This window comes from Strix aluco, chromosome 6 (genome assembly GCF_031877795.1).
Source record: "Strix aluco isolate bStrAlu1 chromosome 6, bStrAlu1.hap1, whole genome shotgun sequence".
Taxonomy (NCBI): domain Eukaryota; kingdom Metazoa; phylum Chordata; class Aves; order Strigiformes; family Strigidae; genus Strix; species Strix aluco.
Genome location: NC_133936.1, coordinates 13,456,171 through 13,472,777, shown reverse-complemented (window position 1 = coordinate 13,472,777; position 16,607 = coordinate 13,456,171). Strand labels below are relative to the sequence as shown.

The 16,607-nt window shown below is 41.8% G+C and overlaps 2 protein-coding genes across 2 annotated transcripts in view; one reads left to right on the top strand and one right to left on the bottom strand.

The window, feature by feature from the left end:
* The window catches only part of SLC49A4 (solute carrier family 49 member 4), a 71,133-nt gene extending 56,244 nt beyond the window's left edge, over window positions 1-14,889 (top strand). The window contains exons 8-9 of the mRNA XM_074828745.1: window positions 4,251-4,433; window positions 7,732-14,889. Coding sequence (XP_074684846.1) covers window positions 4,251-4,433; window positions 7,732-7,847 — 299 coding nt within the window. The 3' untranslated portion in view covers window positions 7,848-14,889. The remainder of the gene's footprint in view (window positions 1-4,250; window positions 4,434-7,731) is intronic.
* The window catches only part of SEMA5B (semaphorin 5B), a 291,486-nt gene continuing 282,635 nt past the window's right edge, over window positions 7,757-16,607 (bottom strand). The window contains exon 24 of the mRNA XM_074828744.1: window positions 7,757-7,924. Coding sequence (XP_074684845.1) covers window positions 7,886-7,924 — 39 coding nt within the window. The 3' untranslated portion in view covers window positions 7,757-7,885. The remainder of the gene's footprint in view (window positions 7,925-16,607) is intronic.

The window sequence follows — 16,607 nt, the reverse complement described above, 5'->3', positions numbered from 1 at the left end:
ATGTCAGAGATACTTGAGACTCCTTCTGCTGTGTTGCAAACTCATCTGGGGACACCCAGTGCACGCTGTTATTTAAATCACATCCCTGTTTGAATTCCTTTTTTTTTTCTTTTCCTAATTATTTTTTATTTTTAATTGGTATAAAGCTTTTGCCACAGCTTGTGGCTGGGAGGAGAGAAACGCTGCTTCTGGGATATGGGTGTGTATTTGCCGTCCGGTAGATGAAGACTTGCAGGGGATAAAGAGGAGGAACCTTCCTTCTTACTGCTTTTTCTCCTTTTTGTGCCAAGCCACTGTATCACCCTCAGTCCCCAGTTCGTACCTTGCTTCATCTAACTGGTAACATCTCTAGTGCTATTATCAAGGCACATTTCATTCCTTGTTTCCTTCCTAGCCAGGAGGAGAATGAGCGCTGAGGGAATAGCATGGGTTGCCTCACACCTCAAGCATGAACATGACATGACAAAGCCTAGCTTGAGCCTCCTGCTGCGACAGCTCCAGGCCAATTCTCCGAAGCAGCTGTGCTTCAGATGGGTGTTTTGCCTTTCCTGATCTTTTTGCAGTGGCCAACCTGAGAAATAGCTGCTTAATTCACACAAACATCTTTAAAACATGACATTAATCAAAATAGTTTAAAGAAACCCAGCCCAGTTCCATTACTTATTGATGTCCACAGCTGCCACTGTCTCAGGTACATAAGTTTGCACATAGATTGATAGGCAGTTAATTCTTTTTCCTAAGAAAAAGGGATCCTTTTTTACACTAATAGCATGACACGCTTCCCTGGTGTATGCCTATCCAAGCTAGTTGTTTGTCCTTGTTAGGCTTTAGGACATAATATTACCTTCTTGGTAAATCATCTCTTTTTCTTTTGCTTTTTTGTCAGCACTTGCATATCCTTACATTCATTTCCAATGACTGTCATCAAGATTGTCTTAATTGAAAAAACATTTGCTGTAACTTGAGCAGCTGTTCTTCTACAGTATAAAATCATGGTAATTGTTTGTGTTTGTTCAATGCAAGGTCGCTGTAATGGAAAGTAAATGGTCTCCGTTAATAGGTGGTATTCTCCCTGCTACAGTATCTTGTTGCCCATGAGCTGGAATATGAGGTGTGCTATTTAGTGTGCGAAATAAAAGGTAAAACTGCTTTTGAACTCTTATTTGACTTCTTCCTAGAACTTATTTTTCTAAAACTGCGTATTTTATCTTTGACTTTCTGTCTAGTTGACCAGTTGGATTTATAACTTAATTGCCAAGTTAACTGAGTAAGCCTATTTGTATAGCACTCAGGAAGACCCTGGATGATTTACAGAAACATGAAATAAAAGGTATTTTCCCATCGCTACAATATGTACCCATTAAGGGAGTTTTTCAGATATGTACAGCTTCATTTTCAGAGCTTCTTTTTGTGGTTTACCAGTTAAAAGCTGTCATTTCCATTAGAAGTTAGAACTTAAATTGGCATCTACTGGATGCTACATTCTGCCTGTCCTTTTGCCTTGACATTTCTGCTTATTAATTCCAAATATGTGTGTTCATATATGTAGACCTTATTTTATAAGTATTACCTGTGATCTCAGCTGAGGTGTTGTCATTCGTATTCAACTAGCAGTTTTTGGCCTGCACACATGAAGCAGGTAATACTTTGGGGAAAACCAAAAAGTAATGCTAAAGCTGCTTTGCTCATGGTAGCGTAGAAGTGAGAGGTGTGTGCTGGTGGGTGCATTTGCATGACTGAAGCAACTTAATATGTGATGAGCAATGATGTAATTCAACTAGTATACTTTATCAAATTTATTTTGAAGGGTTCTGGTTTTTTTATGAAAACTTTGGCCCCTACTGTATTGACTAAGATTTGAGGTCCTGATCTTTTAAATGCCTCTTAATCTTAGATGCATATTTTTGCCTTCATCTCAAGTGAATCTAAATTTCTGGAAATTACACATCTAGAGATTGTCTCTATTTAGAAGCCCATGATTCCCCTTTCCTGGCTGTTGCTCTTTATGGAAGAGGTTGCAGTCCTCCTGCAGAGGTATTGCCTCTGGCACTCTCTGTATGTAGCTCCACGTCTGATGGTGCTATCGTGGCTTTCAGCAGCTTCATGACTATTTCCACTGTTTGAGTTTCTGATACAGCGTTCCAGCTGGCTACCACCTTCTTTTCTTTGGAGATAGTTCTGAAAATGCTCTCTAGAAGTTACAAGTAGTTATCTATAGATATCTTCATTTGAGTGTAATGAGGGGTAGATGTTAATTTGTCTTAAGAGATTCTTCTATTTCATTTACGCATTGGTTTCTGAAGCCAACACAAAAATTTCAAATAGCTGAATGTGTTCAGATTTGCTGGCTACACCTGGTAGCAGTTAGAGACAGTTAGAGCAATATGCAGTGGTGTTTGAGGTAAACAGGAGTTCAAAGAGAGGTTCATGAAATTTTAAATAGTGGTGAGGACTTGCAGCAAAAATCTATGGATCTTGTAACTAGGGAATCAGTTCTTCAGTGTTAGCTAGAAGAGCACATTAGGAAGAGCATCCTAATACTGTCTTGGTTTTTTTTCCTTTCTCTCTGAAAACTCTTAAACATACCCTGCATCAATTTCTTTGACTTTTATTCTGCAGTTTATAATAAGAAAATTTGAGAGTTGGAAAAGTTACCAGGATTTATTAGTTCTTTTTTCCTTTATTTTTTTTCTTAACAACTCAGAACATTCTGGTGTATTAAAACAAAGTGGGGGCCAGCAGTCCCTCCTGAAGTCATGCCATCTATATCATCTTTCTGGCTGGGACTTCTATCCTCTTTTTCCTGTCCAGGCAAATCCTCTGTAGAGAAAGAAATATGTCTTTGTGCCTTGGAAGCAAACCACATCAAACAGAGGACCTGATAGATAGCCCTTTCTGCTTCTTAATGCCTTTATCTCTTACATGATTCTTCATATTTTAAGAAACAGTGATTTTTAAAATATTTTTTTTAAGCTGGAAGTTTCCTGCTTCCAGTTTCTCAATTGAAAGCTTGAGCAGTGCTTAACAGAATATGAAGCAGAGCTGTTTCAATTCTTCCTTTCCAAGACAGAAGAATGTAAATTAAACTGAAAATGCAGTTTCTATTTTATATAAACATATATATCTATATGAAAAAAAGTTGTCTTAAGGATTTTGTAGCATACTGCAGTGAAAAGATGTTATAAATAATTTCCCTATGACTTGGTAACACTTTTGTATCTGAAAAATTTTTCTTCATGTTTTTTTGTCATTTCGGTGGAAACTTCAGAAATTATTCCAGACTTTTCTTTTTTTTCCTAAGCCTTCTAATTGTTTCCTTATACTTCTACTTGTCAGTAACTTCAGGTTGTTGAGGCTATAGGTCAGGAAATCTTCCCCTTCCCAAGACAGAACTCAGCAAAGACCTATTTACATTTCTAAATAGGTACTAAATTCTTCTGAAGTTTTCTTTTTTTTCAGCAATAGATATAATAGGTTTATTAATAGATAATATAGGTATATTAAACATCTATATTAAGATATTAAGCACTGTAAAGTATTTGGCAGTGTCAGAAATTGTAGAACAAAATATCCGAGGCTACTGAAGGAAGGTCTGTGTTCTTCTGTTGATTTGTCCAAGAAAAGCAATTTGTTGTACAGTGGTGAATAATCTGCTTTATCAAATATGTCCCATTCCTGCGAGGCGCTTCATGCCCTTCATTTCCTTTTGAAGCCAAAAGGGATTCAATGTGTTGCAGCTCAGGCTGTGCTGAATACTGATGTCTTGATATCTGGTAGATCATTAGTATTTATTTGTAAAATAGAAGCAAAATGAGTTTTGACCTTTAGAGCTAAGTCAAAAGGTTAATCCATGTCCATTTCCAATTTGATGCATTAATTGCTCCATTTCCTAATTGTGTGTAGGACAATAGTTTCTGTTCATTTCTGAGGTAAATCAAGCTGTAGGTGATGCTTTGAATTCATAATTTTGTTGTTTGTTTTACTTACAAGTGAATTCCAGATCACTGGATGCATCTTCATGGGTTCTGTTTAAAAAAAATAAACAAATCAGTTTTTCTTATTCTTTTTTCCCCCATCAATGCGTATATTCTGCCTAAAACTAGTGGGATGTGATATACTTTATGATACACAGAGGATAAAAATAAGTTTATGCATTTTCTGGTTACTCAAGTATTAGTATTCTTGGCAGCTCTGAATAGGGGGAAAAAATGCCAGCGTGAAATTAATAACTGTTTTTGTTTCTGTTACAGCTACACTGTACACATCCTGCATTTTGTTGGGTATATTCCTCAACAGCAGTGTACCAATATTCTTTGAGCTCTTTGTGGAGACAGTCTACCCTGTTCCAGAAGGAATTACCTGTGGTGTTGTCACCTTTTTGAGTAATGTGTTTATGGGAGTGCTTTTGTTTTTCCTCACATTTTACCATACAGGTAAGAACTATAAGCTACTTTGAAAATATAGTTCTCCATTAAGACATACCCTTACCAGTAAAGGAAGGATTTGCACATACAATTTCTGTTAATAATCAAATGTTTGAATCCTCTTATGTAGCAGGAAGGGAGAAGAACTTTAATTGTTCTTTTCTATATGCATGGTAATAAAAAAGAAATGTTTTAGTGCAAGATGCATATAATCATATTCTACTTAGAGTTTGCTGTAGCCAGAAACCATTGAGATACACACTGTCATATTTTTATAAAGTTCTGGGTAGTGTAATGTTTGTATCTGTGGGTGTTCAGAACCACAATAAAGCTAATCCAGTCTCATGATTCAGGGTATAACTGTACTGCCCAGGAGGGGCGGAGAAGAAATGCCCCTTTTATGGTCAGCTCCCTTCAGTGGGTTGGATGTACCATTGCAGGGGAGAGAGCATCTCTTGACCACTGCTCAAAGACAAAATATTCATTCCTTTAGAAATATTTAGAAATATTCATTCCTTCCTGCCTAATCAGGCAGAACAGTGTTTTGCTTGATATTTTCATCAACTTCTTCAGACTTTCTCATCTCTTGAGTGTTACTTGCTTCCTCATAACTCATAATTGTAACTTTCAACTTGCTATAGTAGACTGTATTATTATATTATTATAGTAGACTATATTATTACTTCAAGCTGTAAAATAAGAACCCATCTTGCTTTCAAAGGGAAGTGCTTTCAAAGGGAAGTGGTCTTTATTAATGGTTTTCAAAGATGCAGATTTTTGGTTTGTATTTTGTTGTGGTGGTAAACATTTGCTTCATGATGTGAGATTTGTAAAGCAGTATTTTACTTTTGCTTTGAAAACATTAGAAATTGTGAGCTTTTGTATAATATCATGCATGTGTGAACTTCTTAAGACGATGTGTTTTATAACGAAGAGGAGACTGACAAATTTCAGAATGAATTGTGCTTGAAATTATGAAGGTTACAGCCTGGGGCACATTTTCAGGGTAGTTTGTGTGTCTTTGTGCCAGGGAATCGCAAGCAGGTTGGCAGCCCCATTCCAAATTATGGTCTGTGAACACAAACTGAGAGAAATTACTATTTTTTTTTGAATACTGACATTGAACTGCATCATTGTAAAATCTGAATTCCATCCCTGCTAGCCTCAGGTGGCGTGATATTTCGTCTTTACATTTTAAAGAATGCTTTTGTGATTAATATTAATTGGTGTGAACTCTGTTCACATATACTATTACTTCCAACATTTGCACCTGAGCTGAAAAGATAATGAAGAATATTCTGAGAATTTTTTCAGCATTTCTCAGTGTAACCATCCAGTATTCGGAATTACTTAATAATTGAGGCTGGGGATACAGTGTCTCACTTCTGACTGAAGAATTATGATAAAGTGAACTCATTCCTTCATAAATAGGGTATTCGGGGCCATATCTTGTCACCAGTATTTCTTTCCCTAGCAGGTATCAGTAAATGCAGGTAAGGATAAACATGAAATTAGTATATCCATACACTTGGAATATTTTCTCTGTTTCTTCAAAGGAAAAAAAAAAAGCAATCTGTGCTTAGGACGATCCCTTCTCCATGATGCAGTTTCACAAATGGTCAAAAGTACAAGAGCACATGTGGTCACTGGGGGGATCAATGCCAGTGGGTGCTATTGGGTCCTTTGATAAAATTATAATGATCTTAAACATTTGTCTCTCATTTGATTCAAATACATCCTCTAATGGCATTTAAGAACCTTACAGATAAACCAAAGCTCGGTCAAATTCCTCTTGTTCCCTTGGTCTTGCTTTTTAGGCCAAATAAGCTTCAGTAGTTTTAATTCAGATTTCTCTCTTTTTCTCCTCGTGCTGTGATATTGCAAAGGCTATGAAAGGGCCAAGCCCTGGAAACTTCCAGTGCACTGAAGATTTTGGTCCAGCTAGCACCGTGGAGATGTAAACCTTTCTAAAGCTCAGCCTCCCTGTTAGTGATGTGCCCTGAGACCCAAAGCCTCTGGATGAGGTTTCCTTCATCTTTTCTGCAGGGTCTTCCAAGGGAAAAACCAAAGCAAATCAACCTTCAACTTCATGTGGTCGATGTGTTAACATCGCCAGTGCTGTCACAAATTCTGGATTACAAAAGACATGAAGGATTCACAAGTTAAATTTTTATCTTTTAGCATATTTGAGTTAAAGTCTGTTTAATCCAATTAAACAAGAGTATTATAAGGAAAATAATAGCAAAGCATTTGCCTGTTGACTTCTGGCATCACATAACATGGTCTTCTCTAAGCTTAGGAAAATTTTAGCAAGGTTTTAATAAGATTACTGCTTAAACAAATCTGTAAGGGTTTTTGGTGGATGAGGGAGGGTGCTGTTGAAGGTTTCTGGTTTTGGAAGGTTGATGTTTTAGGCTTTATGACTTTTGTCATTTGCATTGTATAATACAGATTCTGCTTTTGCTTTTAGCAATATAAACTACAGATTTAAGAAAGTAGCAGTGCTGAAGCCTTGATTTTGATTAACTCAGACCTTGTGGGAGAGTTTAGATTCTGTAAAAATAAATAAATAATAAGAATAAAGGAAACTTCAAAAAAATCAGGTAAAACACCATCTCCAGTAAAATTAATGTTTCTTCGGTAAATTGACAGATTTTTAAAACAGGAAATTGAAGTGCACTTGTTTAAAAAAAAACCTGAATAAAACTGCTAATTAGCAGTCAAATATCAGACAATAGGATTTCTTGAAGGTGGAACACAAGGTTTTAAGAGCAGTATGTTATGTCTAACAGCTAAAAAGAGGCTTCTGAGGAGCTGTTTGTGCAACTAGTTTTAAATTGAATTGATTGTACTACTCACAAGTTTCTTCTGAGGAATTGGTTTTCCCTCCTTATACCATGTAGCGGGTTTGATTCAAAATCAAATCCTGCTTCTTCTTAAACTTCCAATTTGGTTTAGTTTTCAATCTATAGAAATCAAAGAACTAATGAGTAGAGTCTTCAGAAGTGGTTTATTCTCCATTAGCAATGATAGATTTTTTTCCCCCCTGTTCTCTCCACTGACAGGTTGAATAAAGAGGATTAAGATTAGCTGGAGGCATTGGTTATATATATATGTATGTATAAACTTTAAATATACATAAGGCATCCATGGAGAAGTCTCATAGGCCATCTATCAATCAAGAGCTGTCAGGATTTTGTTCAGAACACAGCAATTTCCTTCAAACCCTTCCTCAGTCAAAGTTTTGGTCACGTTATACATGGAACATGTTTGATAACTGAGATTGCGTCCGTTTTCTGCTTCACAGAGTTTTCCTGGTTCAACTGGTGCCTGCCAGGATCGTGTCTGCTCAGCCTGCTCCTCATCCTGTGCTTCCGCGAGTCCTACGACAGACTCTATCTCGACGTCGTCGTCTCTGTGTGATAACGCCGGACTGGTGAGGGGTTGGAAGAGACTGGAAGTCAGCTTTGCAGTCTGCACATCTGCCTGGATTTGCACAGCTGAACAGCAGAAAAACAAAGAAATTACAAGACTTAATTGTGGCTTTATTAGAGAGGGTGAGGACAGGCTGTTCTTACATTCAAGACCACCTTGGTTTGTGATAAACATGGAACTTGAGTGGTGATAATGATGCCGAAATGCACAAAGAGTATATTTGATGTACAGGTCCCAGTGCCAGAGCTGGGGCTCCCTATTTAAAAGGCTGTTGATGTAGCAGTGAGGTGTGCAGTTGTGTGTGCGTGCGTGTGTGTGCGTGTGTGCCGACTCACGGTTATACACACTGGGGTACCAGTAATCTTTGGAGTCTTCTATCAGAATAGAAATAGCAAATAATCTTAACAAAAGGAAAAAAAAAATAAAAGGAAAAAAAAATCTTCTTTTTAAGGATCTCTCTTTTAAATGGCTGGTCATTTATATAATGAATGTCCATTAAGCAGTTAAGCTAAAACGATTTGGTGCTCGTACACTACATTTACATTCTAATAAAGTGATTTCTGATATAAGACACTGGTACCAGGGTTTTTAGCCATACTAAATATCCTAAACAATCCTTGCAGTGTTGTTAGAGGTGTTTGTTATCCCCGTGGAGCACATGTAAACGATAGCTTTAGCTGCCACTGAAACCCAACTTGCACCCACAGTCGCCTCTGAAATACCACCATGGTTCTGTATCTCCTGAATAGGGAACATCTGTGGTATCTCAGAAGTTTACTGGAGAGTCACTCTTGGTAAATGTTGCTGTTTTAAAGGCCACCACTGTGTCACCTTTTCATCCCCCATCTCCAGTACTGCCTTTTTTACTGTGAAGACCTATTTGTGCCGCTGAATACTGTGGGTGTGGATGTCTGAGTCCCACTACTTCTCTTCTGATACTCTAAGGTGTGCATGGCTTTTAGGATTAGTTTATGATTGAGGGTGCCTAAAAAATATTGTTTGTGAACCCGTCTTTAAAATCACTGTTTCCTAAAAAAAATGTTTCTAGTTGATGAGGTGCCCTGATGGCGAAATGACAATGAGTTTTACGATGAGAAATAACTCATGAGTTTTGGCATAATATGGGAAATATAATGCCAGCTCTTTTTATCAGTACTAATCTGTGGTCGTTTTGGCCCGTACTTGAACATAAATATTAAAGACACTTTGAATAGTTTTTTAACTCAATTTTAAACCTGCTAATAATTTCTTAATTATATTCTTAGATTTCACCTCAGCATCCTTTACAGTATTTCCATGTGTGTGTTCTGTGCTTTGTGTTAGGGATGGGTGTGTGTGTGTGCGCGTGTGTGTATTTATATCTATGTATACACAAATAAAACTTATATATATATATATGTATGTTTTATATATAAGTTATATAAGGGTATGTGTTTACATAGGTTTATTTTAAGTAATCCTGTCTCTGGATGGTGGTATGCCACTGTTTGTAACTAAACCAGTCACTGCCCTGAATGGAAACATGTACATACGCTGTCTGCGACATGAATTTTTTTCAGAGGGTGAATGATTTCCTATCGTAGTGATTTTATTGCAGGGGGTGCATGCACATGTTGGAGGAGGCTGGTGTGCAGGGTTCTGCATCCGTAGAAGTCTGAATCAAACGCCCTTTGCTCCTGTGTGGGACTCTTTTCTGCCACCCTGGGGTGACACCGACACTGTAAGCTCACTCAAATAAACCCTGAACTGGGCGATACCTTCCAGACACGGATCCGTTCGTTCTGTCTGCTCTCCTTTTGCAGAGAGAATATGCCACTAATACCTTTAACTCAGGAGTGTATCTGTGCAGTAAAATAAAACAAGCTGTTCCCTGCTTTTATGTTTTCAGAGCAATGGATGTATTTACTGTAGTAACAGAAAATTGACTTAGTTCATTGCCTATATCAGCTACTAAATGATCTTTTCTGTCTTAAAGCAGGCTCTTTGTAGAAATTGAGCTAACTTACATTGGGATAACTAAATCAATCTTAACCAGCGCGTTCAGATTCACTGGCATCATCCTCTTACTGTTTTTCAGATGAATATTATTAACTGTCCAACTTCTTTTTACTATGTTGTAGTGCCTGGAATAGTTTCAGTATCCAGTAGCTGCTGCTACCTATTGTCTTCTGAAACCAAGGATCGCTTGCCAGGAGTCTGATTGGAGTTGCATTGTCATGGCAGAACTGCAAGCTCGGATGGCTCGTTGGAGCTCTGCTTCTGCAATTTACTGTAGCTATATTAAGATTAAAATTGCACAGCTGGGGCACTGTCCTGAGTGACAGAGATTTCTAATCCTTTTACTGTCCTGACTATTTTAAGATGGAGAAGCACTTCAGGCAGTATTCAGCCTATAACCTATTCTGCCTCTGTTCCAGAAAGCATCGAACAATTCAAAATATTTGTCAGTGCTGCCAGATGCACTCTCTCCATACAGTCAGGGGAGAAGAGTGAACATCTTGTTTTAAACCCCATTGATTGTTTTTCTGAGTTGGTGTGAATTGCTTGTTGCTCCCCTGAACTTTGATGCTTTGGTAGAAGTTTCTGTGTCTGTCTTGGGCCTGTACTGTGTGTTCTTAATTACAGCCCTCGATGCCTCTGCACCAAACCAGAGACGTTCTCCAGAGCTGAGTGGCACCGCAGAGCTCTGATGGAGACCTGCACTGGGGTTGCAGGCACCGTTCTGCAGTTGGGGCTCAACCACAGTTCCCAGTAAGTCTGATGGAAATCTGCCTGAGTGAAAACCAAAGGATTGCTCCCAAATTACTTGAAGTTGTGTAGGACGCTGCTGCATTCCTCACCCACAGTGTTCAGGCTTTAGGATTTTATGACATTAGCAAGTCTGACTCAGGACGGAGGTGAGGATTGCAAATGTGCTTGCTGAGATCTCTGAAAAACATTTTATCACCATCTGTGCCCAGCAGCAGCATCCTGCTGAGGAGGAGCATGTCAATAACCCAACTCAAGCTGTGGGAATATTTTTTGGATAAGGGTTATCACTAGGCCCACCCTTGTTTGGATTTACCAAGGGTCCAGCCTGTCAGGATAACAGCACTTTATTGGAAGTTAGAGTTTGAGACCCCAGGGAGAGCCCTAAGCAGTGCTGATAGAATTAGCAGTAGTGCAGAATAGGCTCAAAACAGTTAATGTTTCTCTTATTAGTGAAAATTCTAAGTTTCTCTAACTTTTGAGTCAGTAACAACAGGTTTTTTTATCTAAATGAGGCATTACCTTGCATGGCCGCAGAGTAGCTGACCTTGTCTGCTGCTTGGCCTGTGACTTGCCCGCAGAGGAAGGTGCCCTGGGAAGTCACAATATTTGCTTCTCTTCATGGCCTGTAAGTTCACAGTCCTGAAGAACATTTTTTGCCAGCAGTGCAGAGCCCCGTAACATACAAGTAATTGTGCTGTTTTATATTAAAAATGCCAGGAAGGATGCTTTGTAGTGACCGCTCTCTCTCAATAGTTCTTCAGTTTAAGTATGGGCCGCTCCTTGGGTTTCTGCTTGGCACAGTAACAGCTCGGCTCAGCTTCCAGTGCTGCTGGCATTTCTTCCTGTGAGCTGCTCTGGCTTTCATGCTGCTAATGAGGAAGCTCAGGGTTAGTAGACGTAGGCTCCACTTACAGCACTGTTGTCTCTTGTCACTGCTGTTACCCATTAATTTCCTTTCAATTCCTTTAGCTTCTTGCATGGCCGCCTGCTCCCCTGAGCCGGAGGTACGGAGAAGAGCTTCTGTGCTCCCAAGGCAATTTTAGAGGAATGAGTTGGCTGACCATGTAATTAATATACATAAAAATAGTGATTTTTAGAAAATCATGCAAGCTGGAAGAAAGTGCAGGCCCAAAGGATTTTGCACATACGTGAGCAGATAGTCTGTTATGAACAGACTGTAATTTGCCTGAAACTTAAAAGAGGCCAAGAGACCTAGAGAGGCCAAGCTGATAGGCACCACACTTTAGGTATTCAGGTTCACAGCATCATGGAATTATTCCCAACCATCTGACAGCTGAAATGAATGGGAGTGGGACATCTTTAATCTTGAAGTGGCTTAGAAAACCCCAGGATACGTCACTGGTAACTCGGGGGAGTGCCAGGCTGATGGATTGAGTTAAGAGGAGGGGGTGCAGTGCAGAGGGCATTCAACACTGAAATACCGCATTGAGTTGATCAAATCCATATAAATTTTGAAGTTTTGTGGTGACAGGGATGTTAATGCCTGGCTTGTTCTACAGTAAACTTAGCAAGTGACTGCATAGCCTTACACTGCGATATAACCAAGCGGAATTGATTGATATGCATATATATTGGCTGTTACTGGAAAGAGAAGTGCTATTTAATTGGGAGGATTGACTGAAATATGAATGGGAATTACACAGTTTGCACAGTGGATATAACTGTCCTGTAATGCTATGACAGCAGGCTTTTAATTGTTCATTTTCATATCTTCTATATGCAGATATTAATAAGTATCTATGACAAAGGCGTTTTTATGTTTCATTAGTTCTGGGAGGGGGTTCTTTTAGACTAAGTATGGATCATTGTAATAACTTGGCAAGACAACTGCTACACTGGTATGAAAGCATACATGAATATTGGGTGTCGATTTGGTGTTTGATGTTGGTGTGGCCATCCTGAGTGTTGCTAAAGCGCCAGGCGTGGGGAGCAGGGATGTGGTGTGTGCGAGGAGGCAGCGATGCTTGTGGACGCACAGTCGTGCAAGGGTAGATGCTGACCCTGCCAAAACAAACAAGAACTTCATCGTTGTCCCTGGGTTCCAGTACCAGGGCTGGGAGGAGGAGGGGAGCACGTGAGGGGGAAAAGCTGCCTTGTGGCTGCTGCCTCCCTTCCGACAGAGAGACAGCCTCCAGGCTTTGCTTCACCTGTGAGAGATCACAAGTATCAGCACACGCTTCTTTCATTTCCCTGCAGCCATTGCTGCTGCGAGGTGGGTTGTAGGTGGCACAGGAATATCTGCCTTGCTTCCTCCAGCAGCGTCATCTCAGATGGTGGAGCAGAATTGCCGCAGAGCAGGCGGCAGCCCCAGTAAAGTCAGAAGATGATGGCAATCTGCTTATAATTTTTGCAGTTTGTGTTTCAAGACAGATGAAACTAATAGAGGAAGAAATGTAATTCTGACCAAAGTTTTGACAAGCAAAAGCAAATATTTGCACAGATGTGCTGGCTCCTGCCTTTTACTTGGGATGACAACGTGTTTGGAGCAATTCGTGCCTGGGCAGGGGGGCAGTGATCAAGGCAGAGGGGCAGAAGGAAAGCGCTGCAGCCAGGGTGCCCACATGGGTGCCTGGCTTATTTGCACAGGAGGGATGTCTTGTGCAGCCCAATTTTAGCAGTGTCATTTTTTTACTTCCTTGAGGATGAGGTTCTGACGTTAGTTTTATGTTTGTGACATGATTTGTGCTGCAGGAACAGCTATGGCTGCACATGGCGTAGAGGCACTGGCTTTGCAAGGTGTGACAGAGAAGGCAGGTGGGACCTGCTCTCTGCAATAACAGCTTTTCTTTTCACGGTCTCTCTCCCCACTAGCTTCCCCCATGTGATTTCTCTGCTTGATGTATCTGGACAGATTTGTTGCGCTCACTTTGTATCGCTATGTGAAGAAAATACCATGAGCAAAACCTTTTTTCTTTATGGGGAGCTTTTCCCTTTAGGCTCAGGCCACTTCTCCAACCTTAGTCCAGCTGTTTGTAAAAGCCAAAAAAACCCCAACCCCATGTTTTCCTTTGCAGAGGGCATGTGCAGATTTGTGTGACGCTGGGACGGGTAGTGAGAGCCTGGTCACTGCGCTTGCTCGGTCACAGAGCTGCTCAGGGGCTTGGGGAAGGGATGCTTGTGCGTGGGGTGCCTCGATCTCCCCACCTGCAAAACGGGAGGAGGATGCCCCATGTCCCTCCCCAGGCAGGGACACGCTGCCGTCAGAGCTGGGAAGTGCTTTAGGATCCTGTGAGGGACGGGGGCTGGAGCAGGGCGTGGGAAGTGCCCTGTTTAACAGGCTGCGTGTCCTCAGCCTTGTCCTCAGCTGCTTGTCCACAGCCCTGCACTGTGGGGAGTGCAGACCTTGGTTTTCTCTGCCTGGCCACTGTAATCTGTAAGGCATGGACAGTACGTGGTGTATGGATGAAAACCCCTCTGGCAGGACAGGCTGCATTAACAAACTGGTGGGAAATGGTTACGTGTAGGGAAGGGATGCCCAGAGAGCTGGTCTGACTGGGGCGGTTGGGGGGGTCTGGTGCCCCTGGCCTGTATCTGTCTCTCTCTGGATGACTCTGGATGTGCAGTCAAAGCCACAATGCGAAAACAGAGTTGGCTCCCTCTCCCCAGCCCCTGCCTGCCCCTCTCCTGCCTGCCCCGACTTTTCTGCTGCCCCCATCACCTGGGCTGAGTAAGCCCAGCAGAGCTGCAGGGTTTCCCCATGGGTGGCCAGCCACCGGCTGCTGCTCCCCCCTCCCTGGGGATAACGATGTATTTTCCAGACATAATTCTTTTCTCTGCCTATGATATTTGCTAGATTAAAATCTCCTTTTCCCCTACCAAGTTTAATGCCTTCCACTGTGCATTTTAGAAACGAGTTCTTGATAAGGTGGAAAAAAACAGCTTTTAATTATGTGACGCACCTAACAGTTGGGGTTTTTTGAACTGTGTGAACCATATGGAGAAGGAAGAGGGTTTTACATGTTGGAGAGCCTCTTTGTAAACTATCCTCAACCTGTAAGACTGTTCAATTTTTCTGGAGTTTGTATGCGTTTTACTTTTGTAATTTTTTAAATGATTTGATAAAATTTTATTTTAGGGCAAATTCTACTTTTTGTATGCGATATTCCAATGTGATGTATTTTTATTTTTAAGAAAATAATGTTGAAACTGCTATATACTTGTCAATGTAACACATCCACTGTGTCATTTCTTTTTAAAACTGGAATCTGACCATGATGTGCGTGTTACTGGTTGTTGCACATTAAAGAGGTTACTCAAATGTGCTGCCATCACTGTTCATTAATTCCAGAAAATTACAGGGGAATAATTTATTTCTGCTATAATATTGCTAAAAACCACTGCAGATACTGCTACAGAATGAGGATTGCTTAGTCTAAATGAATGTAGCCTCACCCAAAGCCAACAGAAAGATTTCCATTGCTCTCAGTAGGGTGGGGATCCAGCACTGCTGTTGGATCGAGGGTCCCCACAGACCGAGGGACGCAGGGGGTAGGCTGGGGCAGGGGGGCCCCCAGCAAACAGGACCGAGGCAGGGGAAGGCGCTGGTGGCAGTGCCAGCCCCCACTGCCCCACCACGCCGTCCCAACTTTGGTTTCACACCCTGCCTCATCCCAGCTCGCAGCTCAGGGTGCTGCAGGCTGGTTGATTTTGCTGGTTCCCACCATTAGTGTCTCCTTTCAGGCTTCTGGAAAGGAGACCCTTTGTAATAACCTTCCTCATGTTTATTCTGCATTTAATTGAAATGGACCCAACCCAGGGTCTCTTGATCTGTGTTTATTTTCTAGGACCAACTCTTCAGTAACCCCCTGACTACTTACCAGGGCAAGTTTAAAATAGCCTCACATCTTACTAGTGCTGGGAAGAAATCTGTCAACTCTCGTATTGTGGAATATCTGGGCCCCACTATTCTTAGCAACAGTCTCTTTCCAGGCTATATATGGGAGCTTAAGGCTCCTCTAATGATACAGTTCCTGCTCCTATTTATCTTTGCAGTGTTAGGGAAATCTCCGTCCTTGGGGGGATGAGAGCTGATCCATCCCCCATCTCACATCTCTGGTCCATCTCGGATCCCTGCTGCAGTTTTGTGTGTTGGTGAACCCCTTTATGCTCAGCCTTTCTCAAAGAGATTTTTTACCTGGTTTCTGTTTTATTTTTGTTGTTGTCTCCCTGGCATATAAATGACATTTATTCTCTCTTTCCCAATCAGCACATCCTTGCTGGGTGTTTGCTGGTGGCTCCTTCTCTGACCACGCTGGAGTTGCACATGGGCAGACAGGCCCTGCAGGGGCGGATGGGCTGGGGGCCAGCCTGAGTGCAGGCACTCACTCTTGTGCCCAGATGTGGCCAGATGTGGAGGAGCTGCTCACTGATCCCTTGTGTCTAATGGCCACGGGCCCAACAGAGTCTGGAGAAAAAGTCAGGGCCACTTGCAGATACCAGGTGTGGGTGTTTCGGCACCTCTGGGCTGCAGTCCAGCACCGGCGGACACTGACGCTGGGGAACAGCGGCAGCAGCCCCCACGCAGGGGTGGGTCTGCCTTTGCTCTCCCACTGGGGTGTCACGAGGGCCGAGTGGCCATGGTGCTTTACCTGCTCCAGGAGCACCGTTTGGGCTGCAGCCAGGGAGTTCCATTGGGAATCAAGGCATTAGCCTCTACCTGACACACGCTGCTGGTGTTACTCTGCGCCCACCGCCATGTGAACACAAACTTGCAACCAAGGGATTTTTTTTTTTTTTTTGCTACAACTTGGGCCTGAGCAGGCAGAGGGAAAGCCCCAGAGTGTGCACCATGCCAGGACTCCTCACACAAGCTGCCAGGAGCAGCACACTCTCCTTTCCTGGTGCGGGCCAGTCACCCAGTGAAGTCATCCTTGGATAAGGGCTACAAAAACCTCCTTAACTCTTCAGGAGCCAAACGAGCACAGGAGCATGGCCCCATGGCGGTGGGGCAGCCCCGGGTAGTCCCGGACTCTCAGC